The following is a 17,905-nucleotide window of genomic DNA, read 5'->3' as shown; positions in this document are numbered from 1 at the left end:
TGTTTGAAACGCATAATCTCAAGCTCCACCCCAGGGCTACTACATTAGAATCGCTGTCTTCATTCCCCAGGTGATCCATATGCACATTAAGATTTGAGAAGCACTGCTCCAGGGAAAAGTATAAATTTAAAATGTTGTCAAAGGTGCACTGTTGAGACCATACAGCGTATGACCCCAATTCTGAATACAGTCAATAAAACAGGATAAAATGCCAATAGAAACACATTACTACTTACGGAATTAGGCATGGCTGCACAAGAATACAAGGTATCTCGACCTGCTAATCGCTGTATATTTTCCAAAAGCAGTCCAACAAATGGGAGGTACAATTGTGCTATTTTGGCTTGTTGGTTCTGAAAAATAATTATCAAAAACTTAATAGATATATAATATGCCTATATTACAAATAAAGTTGGCTCCATCTATCCGTTTAAACACTAAAAGCAAGCTAATATCCAGAACAAATTAGTGAAGCATGAGTCTATTTATACTCATAGTCTCAAAACTAACTGCCACACCACTTTGTTGGTACTTGAATTTATATACAATATAGAGTCGAAGCACATCCCTCAAACATCACTACATAATAGGCAAAAGTTTATTTTTTTTAATAGCAGATCATATTAGTCCTGCTCTTTAACTCCAGCAAGGGTTGAGTTTGATGAGAGCAGGGATCCTGTCTGTCTTGTTCACTGCTTCATCCCCAGTGCCTGGGCACATAGGATATGGTCAATATACATTAGCTGAACGAATGAATAGATGGAAGAAGTAAAAAAAAATGGTGAATTACTGTATTCATTCAAGAAATATGTCTTTGCTTTGAGTAAAGCTGCAATTAAAATAATGTGATCTTGGCCCCCTAAATCAATTATACAACTTGGGAGATTGATATATTTGTAAATATGCAAGTGAAGCTGGCCACTGGTCATCTTAATGAATGTGGTACCTCTTATACAAATTTATTTATTGCTTTTCTCAGCTATAGACATTCCTCACCAGATATGTACATACATTCAAATCAGCCAAACCAGTGGTTGTGATGGCACAAGAGTTGCCCTCCGTATTTTAGGACTTTGGGAGGTTTGTCTGTAGACTTAGATAAGGCCTCTAGGGTACAATGGTTAACCTATAGAATACAGATCAATAGTGTCTCATAGTTCCATTTATTCTTGAAATTGAACAATTTTTCATATGTTGGTTGTCCATTTGTACTTCCTCTTTTATGAGTTTCAGGAACTCTTAACAGACCTACTTCTAATACACAACCCTAATCAGTAATAGTCTCTATCACTAGGAGATTCTGGTTCAGTAGGTCTGGGCTGGGTCCCAGGAATCTGCCCCAGATGGTGCTGATGTGCACTGAGGTTTGAGAACCACTGATCTAGTTCAATTTCCTGCTCAAGGCAGGAACAGCCCTTACCTGCATCCTTGACAGATGGTTAGTTTTTAAACTTCTTAAACACTCCAGCCCTTTCAGAGGTTCTGTTAGAAAAATCCTTTAGCAGTTTGTAAGTTCTATCTGCTAGTTATAGTCCACTTCCACTTTACATGGCAACCTTTTAAATATTTGGAGACAATTACCACAAATTGTCTTAATTCACTCTTCACAAGGCTAAATAGCTGTTACTACTTTCCTTTATTCTTCACATGGCTTTGATTTCAAGAGTTTCCACCATCATCATCACCCTTTCTCGGCAGTTCTCTAATTTTCCAGGGTCCCACCTAAGATTTGAGAGGCAGTATAGTCTAGTGGTTAAGAGCACAGATTTTGAATTTTAGACACATGAATTCCAGCTCTCCTGTTACTAGTTACTTGATTGTGATCAAGTCACTTAACCACAGTTTTCTCTTTAGTAAAATGGGGATAATAATAGTGACATTAATTCATGTAAGCTAATGTTTAATACAGTGCCTGGCATATAGTGAGTCCTCAATAAATTTTAGCTACTATTATTAATATTATAGCTTCTAGATGGGAATTCATTTTGGTTCTGATAGTGAGTGATCACTAGGGAAGGAGATACTACACCTTTCTCAGGTGAACAGGAACACAGGAAAGCATGCAGTCAGGGCAAATATATTAAAAGTTTTGTCTACGCAAAAGACAGAAAACCATCTAAGAATCTATTAACAGAAGACAGTTTAGATAAATAGAATAAGGTATATCCATATGATGGAATACTATGCAGATTTTTTAAAAAATACAGTAGATCAAATCTTCAGGCTATATTGTTAAATGACAAAAGAAAAATGCATAATGGTTTCTATTATATATTTATATATATACATATATATAGCATATTGGCTTGTGCATGCATAAAATAAAAGTTTATATATGAAACTGATAACAGTTGTTGCTTCTGGAGAGATGAATTGAGGCATGGAGGTAAGGAATGGGAGAGAGGCATTTTGATTCTTTTTTTTAACGTGTGTAAGAGTACCGTAAAAAAAAGAAGAAAGAAAAAAAAATCTGCCCACAGTCCAAGCAGAAATTGCAATTCTTAGGTGTCAACATCACTTGCAGTGGGTACAGGAACTAATACAGACCCCAGAATAAATGTTAGATGTTGGATATTCTTGTTCTGAGTAGGAAAGATGTCTCATGGTATTAGGGGGCTCCCAAAGCAGTTTTTGAGTAGCACATAATAGGGACCAGTGACAACTCCATAATTTCATTAGAGGAGAGGCTGAGGGAGGCAACATGGTTGGAATGGGGGTGGTGGTGACTAGGAGATCTAGTCTCGAAGCAGCCTTTCCACAGGAAGAATTTTTTTCTTGACTGTATTTTTATTTGGGGTCACTTTGGGGGACCCAATGGAAATTACTGGGGCTTAAAGCTCCCCTCTCTGCCCTCACCTTGGCATCATCATTAATGGTGAACACGTTTTAAGTGAATGTATCAGTATTTGACAAATGACCTCTTAGGCCACCTGTGAAGTCTTTGGACCAAACAGAGAAAGGGAATGAAGCAGGTCCATGAAGCAAAGTTTTACTGGGGAGAATCCTATACACACTTAAAACCTGTCAGAAGATTTTGAACAAAGAAAGGGCTTTAGAAATTACTGCAAGGGTAATGAGGCTGGCATCTCAATCTTTCCCATAGTCTAAAACCTCAAACACTCAAAGAGGCAGAGTGTTATTTACAGATAACAAGTGATGTGTGTGTGCATGTGAGTACATATACTGCTCTCAGAATTTTAAAAAGTAAATAATGTGCAAATATGTGATATAAAATATTTAAAATTCTACCTCTAGGTAAGACACTAGTGAAATCCAATATTCCTTCACTTTCATCTAAGGAGGCAGGGGAAAAATACAACTTCCTGCTTTAAGAACAGGAACTTCATTTTGTACTTTTCCCACAAATTCTTTGAAATCATGGCTAAAGACATTTTCCTCCGCTACTACTAGGTACAAACAGAGCCCAGTGGTAACTGGCATTTTTAAAGCTTTGACAAAGCTTGGTTGGAATGGATGACTTTAAGATATCTTTTCATTTAGATATACTATACCAGTTAACTTACGTTAAGTCAATATCAACACTCACACACACACAAAAAGTGGCACAAAATAGAGCAAACCACACTAAATGGGAGTATGTTATTATAACTATAGTGTGGAAAAAACAATGCAAACTGCAGTAAGTAATAACATCTGAAAGCTAAAGAGTTTAAATCTACTTTAGGATAGAATTATATGAAGAAAACTAGCAAAATTTGTAAGTAAAACAAATCTTCATAATTAAAGAAATATAATTGGATGTAGCTGGCAGGCATTTTCTGTTTTTTTAAGGACAAATGGGAATACTGTAGAAAAAGAATAAAATCCATCTCCAAGTCAGCTTTCCAAAGTAATTACAATAATAAATGCCATGATAATTTTATTTAAATTTGAATGTAAAGCAAAGGGACAAATTCTTAATTATGAAACAATATGTTACCTTGAGCCAGGTAAGTAAGTTAGGTTATTCTAAATCCATACAGTTTGCCATCTACTTTTTGAAGCCCATAGGATATAATGTTAATAAAATTTGAATATACCCTCCATCCCCGTATATTAAGTTAAAGGTGTGGCAAAAAGCAACTGCAGCTGTGGCCTTCACACATAGACAGTGTGTAATGTATGTTAGGTTTACAGCCACACCTACATTTTTTCAGTAAGAAGAAAAACTTCATATTACATCTTTTATATTGGACATACTTAATGTGTCACTATTAATCACTTAATAATCAATAATAGCATTTATTTAGGGAGATATATTTAAGGATATATATTAAGGTGTGTATTTGAAAGAGTGCATATGGCTATAATCATATATGATTTTTTTTTTAATTCTAGTTTATGTAACAAATCATGAAGCAGTTGTGCTGTTCTTTAGACATGATTTGAAAAACCAGTGTTCTTCTTCAACAGTTATGAACAGTATTTTTAAAACCTAATCATTTGAAACGGAAACAAAACGTATTTGTAAAAGTAACTTCGTCAATCCTCCTGTTATGTTCCTTACTGAAAACTTCACCTTGAACATAAAATCTTCTTAGAAACTAACTAATGTGATACTGATGACGATACGAACATCCTTACCTTGTGCTGGTATCTAGTGTCAAATGCATGTTTTATCAAAAGATTCTTTATGACAGAGATAGCTGTATATCTGATCTCATAATTGTCTTGAAGAGCAATGGAGGTTTCCCTCAGAAGTAGACCAACCAAGAAGTGATGCTTGCAATACTCATCTGATAAACTGTATTCAAGATTTGAATCTGCAGTATAATGAAATTTAAAACCCATTTATAAAAATATTCAAAAATTACTTTAACATTAAAGCACTATATTTATTACTTAGTCATATGTGACCATGCTAGCAAGAGCTATATTGTTATTATTAACAAATATGAACAGTTCTTTTATCATATAGAATAAGCATGCAAAATTTTACAAGATACAAGCACTCATCATTGGGGCTAGATGATAGCCTTAATGATAATTTCAGTCGGTAAGATAGTCCCTAGAATTCTTTGTTTTTCAAGATGCTTTTCAAATCTTAGTAATCTTAGGATAAAACCTAGAATGAAAGAATACTGTATTTGGCAGTGTTTTAACACATTTCTTCATATCTGAAGAGATTTCATTACAACTACAAATTGGAGTAATTCTCTACAGCAATACTTGATTCACTTATCTGTTTATATTTGTAAAGTAGGAAAAGGAAGAGAAACTAGACAACTGAATCACTGTAACAGTATTAACTACTGACTGTTGTACTAAATGTTATATATTGGCCCCAATACAATGGGGTAACAAGAACAATATGAAAAACAGCCTCATCTCACTCAAATTCATCACACGAATACAAATCTTTTATTTCATAAAATTACCACTTTGAACTATTTCTTTCACTTCCTTTTAGATCCTCAGTCCATTTTAAATCCCAGCTGCTAATATCCTGGTTGGGACTTGCCTTGTAAACGGATTGGGTCACAATCAGAAGGGACTGTGACCAAGTTTAGTAATTTCTACGGTAAATTTCTATGATCTTTATTTCCTCTCCCATCCCCTTTAATTTTAGTTAGGCCATAAAGCTGAAGGCTATGTTTTCCCTTTCTTTTGTGGCCTCTTCAGCACTTAAACTAATGCTATATATTCAGTTAGGACTTAATAAATGCTAAATCAGATTTAATCCTAAATCCTCATCCCTTCTTTTCCCTGAATTCCTCAAGCCATCAATAAATACTGGGGGAAGTATCTGAGCTATACATGCTCAGAATCTAATAAGGGAGCGGTTGAATAGGGGTGCTTGGGTTTTTAAATATTTTTTCTCCGTTTTCACTGGCTGGCATTCAAGCACAGAAACTGGTGCTCAGCAGCCACCCTCCTAGAGACCAAGGTAGCTGATATTCTTTCTGCCATTCGTCATGCTCTTTTGTGAATCCCAACCACTTTCTATGCACAAGAACCAGTACGGACTAACCCAGGTGGCCTTATCTGGGTCGACTTTACAATGGTAGTAAGGTTTTTTACTTCAGGGGTTTGAATAAATCGAATCAGGTAGTTTCAGCCAACCTCCAAAACTGTGGCCAAGTAGTCATTAAGCAGGGTCAGAGAGAAGGGAGGCAAGCCTGGCAGAGATGAGACACACTTAAAGAACAGCTACCCTCTAGCCCCCATGCTGGCTTGAGCCAAAACTTGTTTTCTGAGGACGGTGTTTTAAAGTTGATTCTTCTAGCAATCAACACTCAAGCTGATTTTAAGAGTTAACAAATACACCACCTCCTAGGTTTTCTGGGTACATTAACTAAAGCCTCATCTTGGCTAGGGAGGATTTAAAAAGCAAACAAAGCCCCCATCCATCTTAGCCATTCATGAAATCAATTGTTTTTAAAGACAGCAAACTACTTTAGAGTGAACCGAGTTAAACCTACCTACTGAAGTCAAACGGTCCACCGCAAATGAAAAAAAATCTAATTAATATATGAAAAGAAAAGGGACAAATAAAAAACATAGTAACATAAGAATAGTGCTACACAACAAAGCATTCAATAAAACTAGCAATGGAGATAACTGAAGGCATTTCATCAATTTAATACATACATATCACTATTTTACTCTGCCTTTATACTTCTCTTTTGATGTTCCATTCAGCAGAAATGTATTTATATGGTTTTTTCTTAATTCAGTCTCACATAAGAGTCCAAACAGTACTATAGAGAGCAATTTAACTGGTATCTGACATCTGTGTTTAAGCAGCAATCTATGTAACACACCTAATTTCTTCATTCTATGAATACCACCACTGACACTATGAAGGAAATGCCGAGTACCATTAACGAACCTATCTTCAGATAGTAACAATTCTGACATTACCTTTAGATTGACTGGTTTAACTAGAAAACGTTATACTATACTAGCGCTAGCCAAAAACAGGAAAACACAATCCCTAATGATGGAAAACACAAATACATACCTTGAACTCGCTGAAGTTTAGGTTTTGCAAATGCCATTGGCAAATTCAGAGGAATGTAATGTTCGTGATTGCAAACTGTTTGCAGAAATTCAAACTTGTATTCAGCCAGGACCTACACACAAAGAAATTATACAAGAACTCCTATTTAGTAGTCATTTACTATTTTAGTAATTAAATACAGTGCATTAAATTTCAAAACAGAAGTGTTTAGTATTTTAGGCATACCTTAAAATGTGACCTGTGCAGTAAAGAGTTAACATAGCAGGTCTAAGACTGCTCACCTTAAAAAGGCCTGCTTGCACAGTTGGTCATTGGCTGGCATTTGGGAAATTGGATTTTTTTTAATTATATAAGTTTCAGGTATACCACATTATAATTTGACATCTGTATACACTACAAAGTGATCATCACAAGTCTAGTTGCCATCCATCAGCATACAGTTTACACCCCCGTCACCATTCTGCCCACCCCCCAACCTCTTCCCCTCTGGTAATCACTAATCTGTTCTCTGTATCTATGAGTTTGTTTGGGTTTTTTTTTTGTTCATTTCTCTTTTTAGATTCCACATGTGAGTGAAATCATATGGTATTTGTCTTTCCATCTGACTTATTTCACTTAGCATAATACTTTTAAGGTCCATCCACGTTGTAAAATGGCAGGATTTCATTCTTATTTTATGTTTGAGTAGTATTCCATTTTATATATATACACATACAAAGACACACACACACTTACACACATATATACCACATCTTCTTTATCCGTTCATCCATCGATGGACATTTAGGTTATTTCCATATCTTGGCTACTGTAAATGATGCCACAGTGAACATAGGGGTGCATATCATTTTGAATTAGCGTTTTAATGTTCTTTGGATAGATACCCAGAAGTGGAAAAGTTGGATCATATTATGGTAGTTCTATTCTTAATTTTTTGAGGAATCTCCATACTGTTTTCCACAGTGGCTACACCAATTCACAGTCCCACAAACAGTGTATGAGGGTTCCCATTTCTCCACATCTTCTCTAACATATGTTATTTCTTGTCTTTTCAATAATAGCCATTCTAACAGATCATGAGGTGATGTCTCATTGTGGTTTTGATCTGTGTTTCCCAATAATTAGTGATGCTGAACATCTTTCCATGTGCTGTTGGCCATCTGTATGTCTTCTTTAGAAAAATGTCTATTCAGATCCTCTGCCCATTTTAAAATCAGATTGTTTTTGTTGAATTGTATTAGTTCGTTATATATTTTGGATATTAACCCCTTGATGGATATATGATTTGCAAATATCTTCTCCCATTCAGTAGGCTGCCTTTTCATTTTGATGATAGTTTCCATCACTGTGTAAAAGCTTTTTAGTTTGATGTAGTCCCATTTGCTTATTTTTGCTTTTGTTTCCTTTGCCTTTGCAGTCAGATCCACAAAAACATCACTAAGATGGATGTCAATAAGGTTACTGCCTATGTTTTCTTCCAGGAATTTTATGATTTCAGGTCTTACATTCAAGTCTTTACTCCAGTTTGAGTTAATTTTTGTGTTATGATGTAAGAGAGCCGTCTAGTTTTATTCTTTTACATGTGGCTGTCTAGTTTTCCCAACACCTTTCATTGAAGAGACTGTCTTTTCTCCATTGTATGTGCTTTGCTCCTTTGTTGTAACTTAATTGTTCATATATGTATGGGTTTATTTCTGGGCTCTCAGTTTTGATCTGCTGATCTGTGTATCTGTTTTTATGCCAGTCCCATACTGTTTTGATTATGATAGCTTTGTAGTATAGTTTGAAATCAGGGAGCATGATACCTCCAGTTCTGTTCTTTCTCAGATTGTTTTGGCTATTCAGGATCTTTTGTGGTTTCATACAAATTTTAGAATTATTTGTTCTAGTTCTGTGAAATATACCACTGGAATTTTGATAGGGAATACACTGAATCTGTAGATTGCTTTGGGTTGTATGAACATTTTAACAATATTAATTCTTCCAATCCATGATTATGGAATATTTCCATTTATTTGTGGCTTCTTCAGTTTCTTTCATCAGTGCCTTATAGTTTTCAGTGTACAGGTCTTTCACCTCCTTGGTTAAATTTATTCCTAGGTATTTTATTCATTTTGATGCAATTGTAAGTAGGATTGTTTTCTTAATTTCGCTGATAGTTTGTTATTAGTGTATAGAAATACCACAGATTTCTGTATGTTGATTTTGTATCATACAACATTACTGAATTCATTTATTAGTTCTAACAGAGTTTTGGTGTAGTCTTTAGGGTTTTCTGTATGTATTATCATGTCATCTGCAAATAGCGACAGTTTTACTTCTTCCTTTCCAATTTGGATGCCTTTTATTTCTTTTTCTTGCCTAATTTCTGTGGGCATCCTTGCCTTGTTCCTGATCTTTTTTTTTTCTTTTTTTTTTGGCTGCGTTGGATCTTTGTTGCTGCACGCGGGCTTTCCCTAGTTGTGGCGAGCAGGAGCTACTCTTCGTTGTGGTGCACAGGCTTCTCATTGTGGTGGCTTCTCTTTTTCTGGAGCATGGGCTCTAGGCACACGGGCTTCAGTAGTTGTGGCACGTGGGCTCAGTAGTTGTGGCTCACGGGCTCTAGAGTGCAGGCTCAGTAGTTGTGGCACATGGGCTTAGTTGCTCCACAGCATGTGGAATCTTCCTGGGCCAGGGATCAAACCCATGTCCCCTGCATTGGCAGGCAGATTCTTAACTACTGTGCCACCAGGGAAGCCCCTTGTTCCTGATCTTAGAGGAAAAGCTTTCAGTTTTTCACTGTTGAGTATGATGTTAGCTATGGGTTTGTCATATATGGACTTTATTATGTTAAGGTATGTTCCCTCTATACCCACTGTTGAGAGTTTTTATCATAAATGGATGTCAAATTTTAGCAAATGCTTCTTCTGCATCTATTGAAATGACCATATGATTTTTATCCTTCATTTTATTCATGTGATGAATCGGGTTGACTGATTTGTGGATATTGACCCATCCTTGTATCCCTGGAATAAATCCCACTTGATCATGTTGTATGATACTTTTAATGTACTGTTGAATTCAGTTTGCTAATATTTTGTTGAGGATTTTTGCGTCTATGTTCATCAAAGATATTGGCCTGGGGGCTTCCCTGGTGGCGCAGTGGTTGAGAGTCCGCCTGCCAATGCAGGGGACACGGGTTCGTGCCCCGGTCCGGGGGGATCCCACATGCCGCGGAGCGGTTGGGCCAGTGAGCCATGGCCGCTGGGCCTGCGCGTCCGGAGCCTGTGCTCCGCAACGGGAGAGGCCACAGCAGTGAGAGGCCCGCATACCGCAAAAAAAAAAAAAAAAAAAAAAAAGATATTGGCCTGTGATTTTCTGTTTTGTGGTGTGGGAAATTAGATCTTGAAACAAACATTTCCTACATGATAAGACTGTGCCTTCTGTGCCAGCCTGTTCAGCACTGTGCAAACCATGTGATTTATGGTGAACATCTGCTTTCCTGTCCAAGACTGGAAATTTTGACCAGCCTCAAGTACATAACTAGCCCCCAACAAAACCCCTAAGCCCTGAGTCTCAAATGGGCTTCCCTAAAGAGAAATGTTGCACACATGTGGCTCAATTTTCACTGCTGGAGAGAGGATGTGCTCTATGTGACCCTTCAGAGGAGGGAGGGCACTCAGGAAGCCTACACGTAGATTGCCAAGGACTCCACTTGATGTCTTTTCCCCTTATTGATCCAACTGAGCATTCTTTTTGTGTCACTGTAATGAATCTTAGCCATGAGTACATCCTGTGAGTCATTCTAGTGAACCATCAAACATGGGGTAGTATTGGGGACCCCCAAAACACTATCCATTATTCCCTGCTTTGAGGTATAACTCTAGTCAAAGCACCTAAATGAAAACAGCAGTTCCAAATCCTCCAGAGGAGAATAAATGTCACCATTGTTCTCACACTCTAATGTCTGACACCCACTGCAGTTATGTCCTTATAACTTACCTTAGGATCTTTGGGGCTGAATCCAGATATATAGTCATTTATCAAATTGAAAACAAATCCTCTATCCATTAGTGTCAGACAGCGCTATAGAAACCAAATCAAAATGAACAGTTAGTTACATAATTCTAAAGGTCTGTCAAGTTTTTTAAATTCAAAATTTTTAAAATTTTTTCCACATTAAGGGGATGACATTCTCACTTTTACAGATAATAGAAAAACTTTCAGAGATTTAGGTGACCTTAAAGAGATAAAGGGGGACTTCCCTGGTGGCACAATGGTTAAGAATCTGCCTGCCAGTGCAGGGGACATGGGTTCAATCCCTAGTTCGGGAAGATTCCACATGCTGCGGAGCAACTAAGCCCGTGTGCCACAACTACTGAGCCTGCGCTCTAGAGCCCGCAAGTCACAATTACTGAGCTTGCGTGCCACAACTACTGAAGCCTGCACGCCTAGAGCCCGTGCTCCACAACGAGAAGCCACCGCAATGAGAAGCATGCACACCGCAACTAGAGAGAGCCTGAGCGCAGCAATGGAGACCCAATGCAGCCAGAAATAAATAAACAAAATAAATAAATTTATTTTTTAAAAAAAGAGAGATAAAGGGCAAATGACTTATCATTGGAATTGGGACTCAACTGTCTAATTTTCAAACTAAGATATACATACACATATATATACACACACAAATACATGTATACATATATATACACATATATGTATATAAACATATATACGCATATATATTGATATGTAATCTATTAGCTATGCTGCCTCATTTTGGTTAACTCTCAAAGCTCAAAGTGAACTGGAGGGTGGTTAGCGGGGCTTGCCTATGTGAACATTTCAGGCCAAAAGTGAAGTTTTTCTTTGGGTCCTGTGAAGTCTTGGCCTACAAAACATTCTTCCTCTGTGACAACCCTACTAGTTGTTCATATTTTCCTGCTATCACTCTCCTGGTTAAGGCTTTCATTACCTTGCAACTGCACAACTGCAGTTATCCTCCAAACCTGTCTTCCTGCCATTAATCTTTCCATCCAACTGCTTCAAGATTAATCTCTAAATCCTAGCCCTAATCATGTCACCTTTCTTCCCAAAAGCTTTCAACAGTTCCCTACTGCCTCTAATATAATTTCAAACTCCTTAGCTTGGCATTCGAGGGCACTCACAATCTTGTCCCAACCTACTTTTCCAGTTTTATCTCCCAATACAGCTCATCTACTTATTACCCACTCAAGATGCACTGTGCATTCCCACCTCCGGGTCTCTGCTCATGCCAGGTCTAGCTAGCAATTCTATCACTGCTTCTCCATAATCCTGCCCATTCTTCAATGATGAAGCCCATTTTCATTAACCACCTTGGTCCAGGGCCCTTTAAACACTTTATACTAGCTTGTATTTTCCTTATTATTTTCCTGTTTTCGCCTAGAGAGGACAATAGGAATGATCTCTTTTTCTTATGTTCTCCATGGTACCTACAGTAACCCTGTGAAATAGAAGGAACTCAATATTTGATTAATCAGCCATTTGCATCTCACTTCTCAACTCTCCTTTCAACTTCTACTGCCTCATCACCTCTCACCTGGATTAATGAGGTAGGCTTATATTTATCTGTTCCTCCAAAAACATTTTGAGGATCTACTGTGTTTGAAACAATGCATTACATTCGAGAGAAATACAAAGGTGAATAAGATATGGTCTTTAGTCTTGTCTAATGGTAAAGACAAATAAACAAACAAATAATTAAAATACAGCACAATAAAAAGTTATAGAAGTATGTAAAGGACGGGTAAACAACAGAAGGGGTGATCAGCCCTGTGTGGGAAGGTTAGGAAAGAGCTGAGCCTAAAAGAGGAATGGACTCTGCCAGGCAGACAAGGGGGAAAGACTGGTCTTCTAACTGGTTGCCTTGACTCTGGCTTTTTCCTCAACTCTTCCAAAATCTTTGGTATATACATAGCTCCATGGCATATAGCTCAGAATCTAAATCCTTTAGCCTGACATTCAAGGCCTTTCATCATCTGGCACCAGATGGTCTTTCCAGCTCTACCTCCACACATCCTAAACTCTGCACAATGACTTTCTTGCTCCTCCGCGAACAATTCTTTTTTTTTTTTTTTTTTTTTTTTGCGGTTCGCGGGCCTCTCACTGTTGTGGCCTCTCCTGTTGCGAAGCACACGCTCCGGACGCGCAGGCTTAGCGGCCATGGCTCACGGGCCCAGCCGCTCCACGGCAGGTGGGATCCTCCCGGACCGGGGCACGAACCCGGGTCCCCTGCATCGGCAGGTGGACTCTCAACCACTGTGCCACCAGGGAAGCCCCAAACAATTCTTGAATGCATATATCTCATGTTTGCTCATGAATCCTCTACCTGAAACACCCTCAACCCTGTCTTGGGGAACTATTCTTCTAGTCTCTGTTCATACTACCTGGTCCTAATCCCTCCCTTTCTTGTTTTCCTATTGTATTTTGTTTGTATTTTCAGTATAGCAGTCATCACACTTGATCTTGTATATGTATTTGAATATAATTACAGAGATAGCCTCTCACATCTTTGGATTCTCACATAGAAGACAGACAAATGTTTGTTGACTTGAATGAGGTAAATACTGCTATTAAATTGACTATGTTCTATTCCGTTTACATAGCAAATTTTAAGTTTAAACTCCATGGAAGAAACGGAGATTTTACATTTCAAATAGTCTCACCTTTACTTTAAGAAGGTATGTGGATGTTTGGTTTTTAATACACAAAAGGGCTCATGTAATAGTGTTAAAACTTTGTTTTAATTCTAGTAAAGAGAGGTCTTACATCAGAAAATCATGCTCTGGAGATCTGAAACCTAGTTGTGAATTTTTAATAAGAAAACAAGGGTATGTGAGATACTAAAACTGCTTGGGTGGATTATTGACTATGAGGTTCTTAAGATAAGGTTGAGACATGATGAAAGGCTGTGAGAAGATGGGGAGTGGAGAGAAGTAAAAACTAAGTGCATTACAAATCCATGCCCCTTCTCTGCAACAAATCAAATATTATTATTACCCACTTTCTAGAACAATCGCATTCCAGCATTGCCCCTTACATACGGAGAATAACAAAATACAACAACGAGAAATGTGCTATCTTTCATAAATATAGGAGTTTCTGATATCTCTCAAAATAGTCTCACTGACCAAAATCAACAATTTTCATTTACATGTATTAGCAACAAGTAGATGGTGATTATATTAGCGACGTGTAGACTGTGCTTTAGTTCAAGAGTTACAAACTCAGAGGCTGACAGGGTCAGAGAAGCTATTTAAATGTATAAAGAGTGTCGGGGTATATTAAGGAGTGGTGGGGTTTGTGGCAACCTAGAAAGTACATGCCCCACCTAAAGGCATTCAAATTAATATTTTTGAGAAACACCATGTAAAACCAGCAAGACGTACCTTCTGGTTTAGCCACCTATGTGGGACCTCTGATTTAATTAATTAACCATTGGGGGTGGGGGATCAAACATGGCTGTTTAACTGAATTGATGGATTAATTCAGTCAAAAGTTTCTCCAGCAGCCTAGCTGAGTCTCTAGAAAGTAGGTAATATTTTTTCTTTGGCTTTAAAGACCATATTGGTGAAGAATAATTCCTTACCATGTTCTGGCTGCCTTTAACTCACCTTCAGGAAGCTAGCCAAACTATAATTGACGTTTCTGGACTCATCAGGAATCTCTGCATAGCGAATAGTCACGTGAGGAATTATTGCAAGAAGCAATGAATGTAAGACATGATGATATGCCTCAGAAAATCTCTGGCCTCTGGGAAGCTTAAATTAAATAGGCATAGAAAAAAGAGTTGCAAAAGATCATCTAAATCAACAACAGCATCTAAATCAATTGCTGTTTTTATTTTCAGACACATTCTGTATAAAAATGTGTTTTTAACTGGAGTTTAATTTTTCTCCCAACCTAAAAATGACATGGCTAGTTCAGTGTATACTTTAGATCATTATAGGAACTATCTGGACCTCTAATACCATAACTGACTGAAATCATGAACGAGAGTAGGTCATTCTGACCCAACTTTGGAATCGTGTTCCTGAGATACAGACACATCTGTTTTTCATTCCATGTTTTTCCTGACACACAAAGTATACATGTATCCATGCATCTCAATTTTAGTAAACCTGCTCTGTAAAGATTCTGATAAAAATGATAAGTATGAGGTGAATATTTTTTACTTCACAAATCTTAGCTTTCAATTCCTATAGCTAAGAAAATTTCTTTGTACTTTCGAAAGAGTTTAAAAATATGACTAAATGTATACAGCACATGCCAGGAACCCACGTATTATTACATAAAGTGTTTGTAACTTTGTACATGCCTTCGACCTTTCTAAGAGAATGGTTCTTTCTTATTTGGTACTTGTTCTTCTTCCAAATGAATGCTCTGACATAGACATTTTAAAACCACAAGACAAAGGGAAAGCTTCAAAGATAATGCATTTAACATGGCAAATACCTCACAGGAAACAATCTATGTGGAAGAGTCTCTGACGATTAGACTTTGAAAACATATGAACTGTCAGATTTTTGCAATACATCCATTGTTTGTTTGCTTGTTTTAAGCAAAATTGAAAAAGCTAAGGGCTAAGAGCCCTTAAAATATAAAAGAGGATTTGCATGTCACGGCTACCTGTGAATAAGATTAGCCTTCTTTGTCTATTTAAATATTATTCTTGAGTCTACTTACCTTAATTTTATTCTCTTCCAACAAGTATGTGGCCATAGACTTTGCAATAATTTCAAAGAAAAACCATGAGTACTAAAATAAACAAATAAATACAAATCAATCTTTAATAGTTACCCAAATCCTTGAAGCTTAGCAGAGGTTGACGAATCACTATGGATTTTGTCCCTGAACTTTAGTAACATTTTAAAGTGATCGCAATTGTCCAAGTCCCACAGGATACCTTCAAATTGTGTTGGCAAAAAGGTAGTAGTGTACCTTAGGGCTGGCTGGTGATGTACAAAGGCTGTTTGGTGGGAATGTGTAACTCAGTGGGGAGGGGTATTTTATCACTGACACTGCTTTGATTTGCCTACATGTGGTGATAAGAGCAAACCAACTTTTAGTTTATTTTAGTATTGCTTTTAAATTCTCTATAGACAATGAATCATATTATGGTCTGCACCCAGTGGGGGACCCAACCCTGCCCTTGGTACAACACTGGGGCCAGCCCAAGTAGCAGAGGTGTTTGTGTAAGTGTAATTTGAAGGGTACAGAGAAGCCTCAAGCAGATACATCCTAAAATACCCAAAACTGAAATTCTACCATTATTAACAGGAATAGTAAAAACATGACAATAATAAGAGCCACCATTTGAGTGCCTACTATGTGCCAGAAACAACATGTTAAATGCTTTGCTTCTATTTTAGAAATGAGGAAGTGGAGGCTCAGGACTGCTAAATAATAGGCTCCGGGTCACAGAACTATTATGCAGTGAATAGAGGATTCTAGCCCAAGTCTATCTCCTCCAAAATTCTTTCTATTACACATTCGACTGTGGGCAGGATGGGGTGGGAAGGGTGAAGGGAATGAAGGAGGTTCTGTGGAGAACTTGGGGGAAAAGGATGTGTAGGTAAAGTGGTGAGGAAAAGGAAAGTCACATGAGGAAATGATGAAAGACTAGAAGTGAAATGGGAGGGTATCAAGCAACCATATCTCTGGCTGCTTTTCTTGCCTGCCGTGTCCTGTGCCCTTACCTTTAGCAGTTTGTTTATTGCTAAAAAGTCTGCAGACTGTTTCAATACCGCTATCATCGTAGTAGCCAGAGTTTCATGTATCAGCTGGGCCTGAGGAGCACTGGGCTTTTCAGGCCGGAAGCTATACTACAATCAAAGAAAACGAGCTGTGAGACAAAATTCTCTCAGAAGACAAACTGCTCAGAAAGAAAGCTTTACTCCACAGACCTTTATGAAGGATCTTAAATAATTATCCAAGCCTTCTTCATGGCACTTTGATACGATGTGTAAGAGAACCCTGAAACAACATTCACAAAAGTCAGCACATCAGGCTACAATTAACCACTATAGTTTGACTGTTAGATAAAACCATCATACTCAACCCTAAAAATACCTAATACTGCCTAAATAATTAAAGGTGAGATGACTGCATTAAATGTCATCTTAGTTTGGGTCTAAGAGAGATTTCAGCATCTAACATGCTCAGGGTCTTGTAAAATACGTTTCCTGGTTCAAAAGAAGGATATTTTATTTTGGCAATCCAGATATTTCATCTCCTTTCTAAACCACATTTGAAGTATGGTCATAACTACCATATAGTAAAAAAAAAAAAAACCCTTCAGTAAGGTAAATATTGAAATCCCCTCTAGTGAGAATAAAAGGAAAAGAATAGAAAAAAAATGTTAAGCATGACAACAGATGGGGGAAAAGGGAAGGGAGAGACAGAGCAGGTATAATGATATGAACTAAAATTGGAAGTAGACCTAAGATTCATAGAAAGTTTTAAAATTATGAGACCAGCAGTGGTTCTCCAACTTTAGCGTGCCTCAGAAACACCTGGAGGGTAGAATGCTCACCCCTCTCCCAGAGTTTCTGATTTTTTAGGTCTGGGGTGAAGTTCAATGATTAGCATTTTTAATAAGCTCCTAGGTGATACTGATGCTGCTGGTCTGGGAACCACATTTTGAGAACCACTGGACTAGAATAATGCTTTTTAAATTTGCAACCAGACTATGCCCAACAGCAGAGAAGAGCAAACAGTATGAAGGTGTGTGGAGCTTCAGCCCTGAGGCTCCAGAGAGGCTCAACAGAAGTGGCAACAGCAGAAGCAGCAAAGCCAGAAACAGCCAGCACTGAGCTCACAATTTTTTGGAAAACTCCTGTTTTAATTTCAAAATTCAGGTGTATTTTGCATCCTACTCTACAATATATCCTTGTTTGTTTTCATATAAAAAGAACACTC

General features: G+C 37.6%; 1 protein-coding gene across 1 annotated transcript in view; it reads right to left on the bottom strand.

Annotated features, from left to right (window-relative positions):
- The window catches only part of DOCK11 (dedicator of cytokinesis 11), a gene marked incomplete at its 5' end in the record, with an annotated part of 182,529 nt that overhangs the window by 60,756 nt on the left and 103,868 nt on the right, over window positions 1-17,905 (bottom strand). The window contains 8 exons of the mRNA XM_079727117.1: window positions 237-353; window positions 4,585-4,763; window positions 6,965-7,076; window positions 10,946-11,029; window positions 14,599-14,745; window positions 15,671-15,742; window positions 16,684-16,809; window positions 16,891-16,960. Coding sequence (XP_079583243.1) covers window positions 237-353; window positions 4,585-4,763; window positions 6,965-7,076; window positions 10,946-11,029; window positions 14,599-14,745; window positions 15,671-15,742; window positions 16,684-16,809; window positions 16,891-16,960 — 907 coding nt within the window. The remainder of the gene's footprint in view (window positions 1-236; window positions 354-4,584; window positions 4,764-6,964; window positions 7,077-10,945; window positions 11,030-14,598; window positions 14,746-15,670; window positions 15,743-16,683; window positions 16,810-16,890; window positions 16,961-17,905) is intronic.

This window comes from Hyperoodon ampullatus (assembly GCF_949752795.1).
Source record: "Hyperoodon ampullatus genome assembly, chromosome: X".
NCBI lineage: Eukaryota > Metazoa > Chordata > Mammalia > Artiodactyla > Ziphiidae > Hyperoodon > Hyperoodon ampullatus.
Note: the sequence above shows the minus strand (reverse complement) of the source record. Positions and strands in the feature narration are given on the sequence as shown.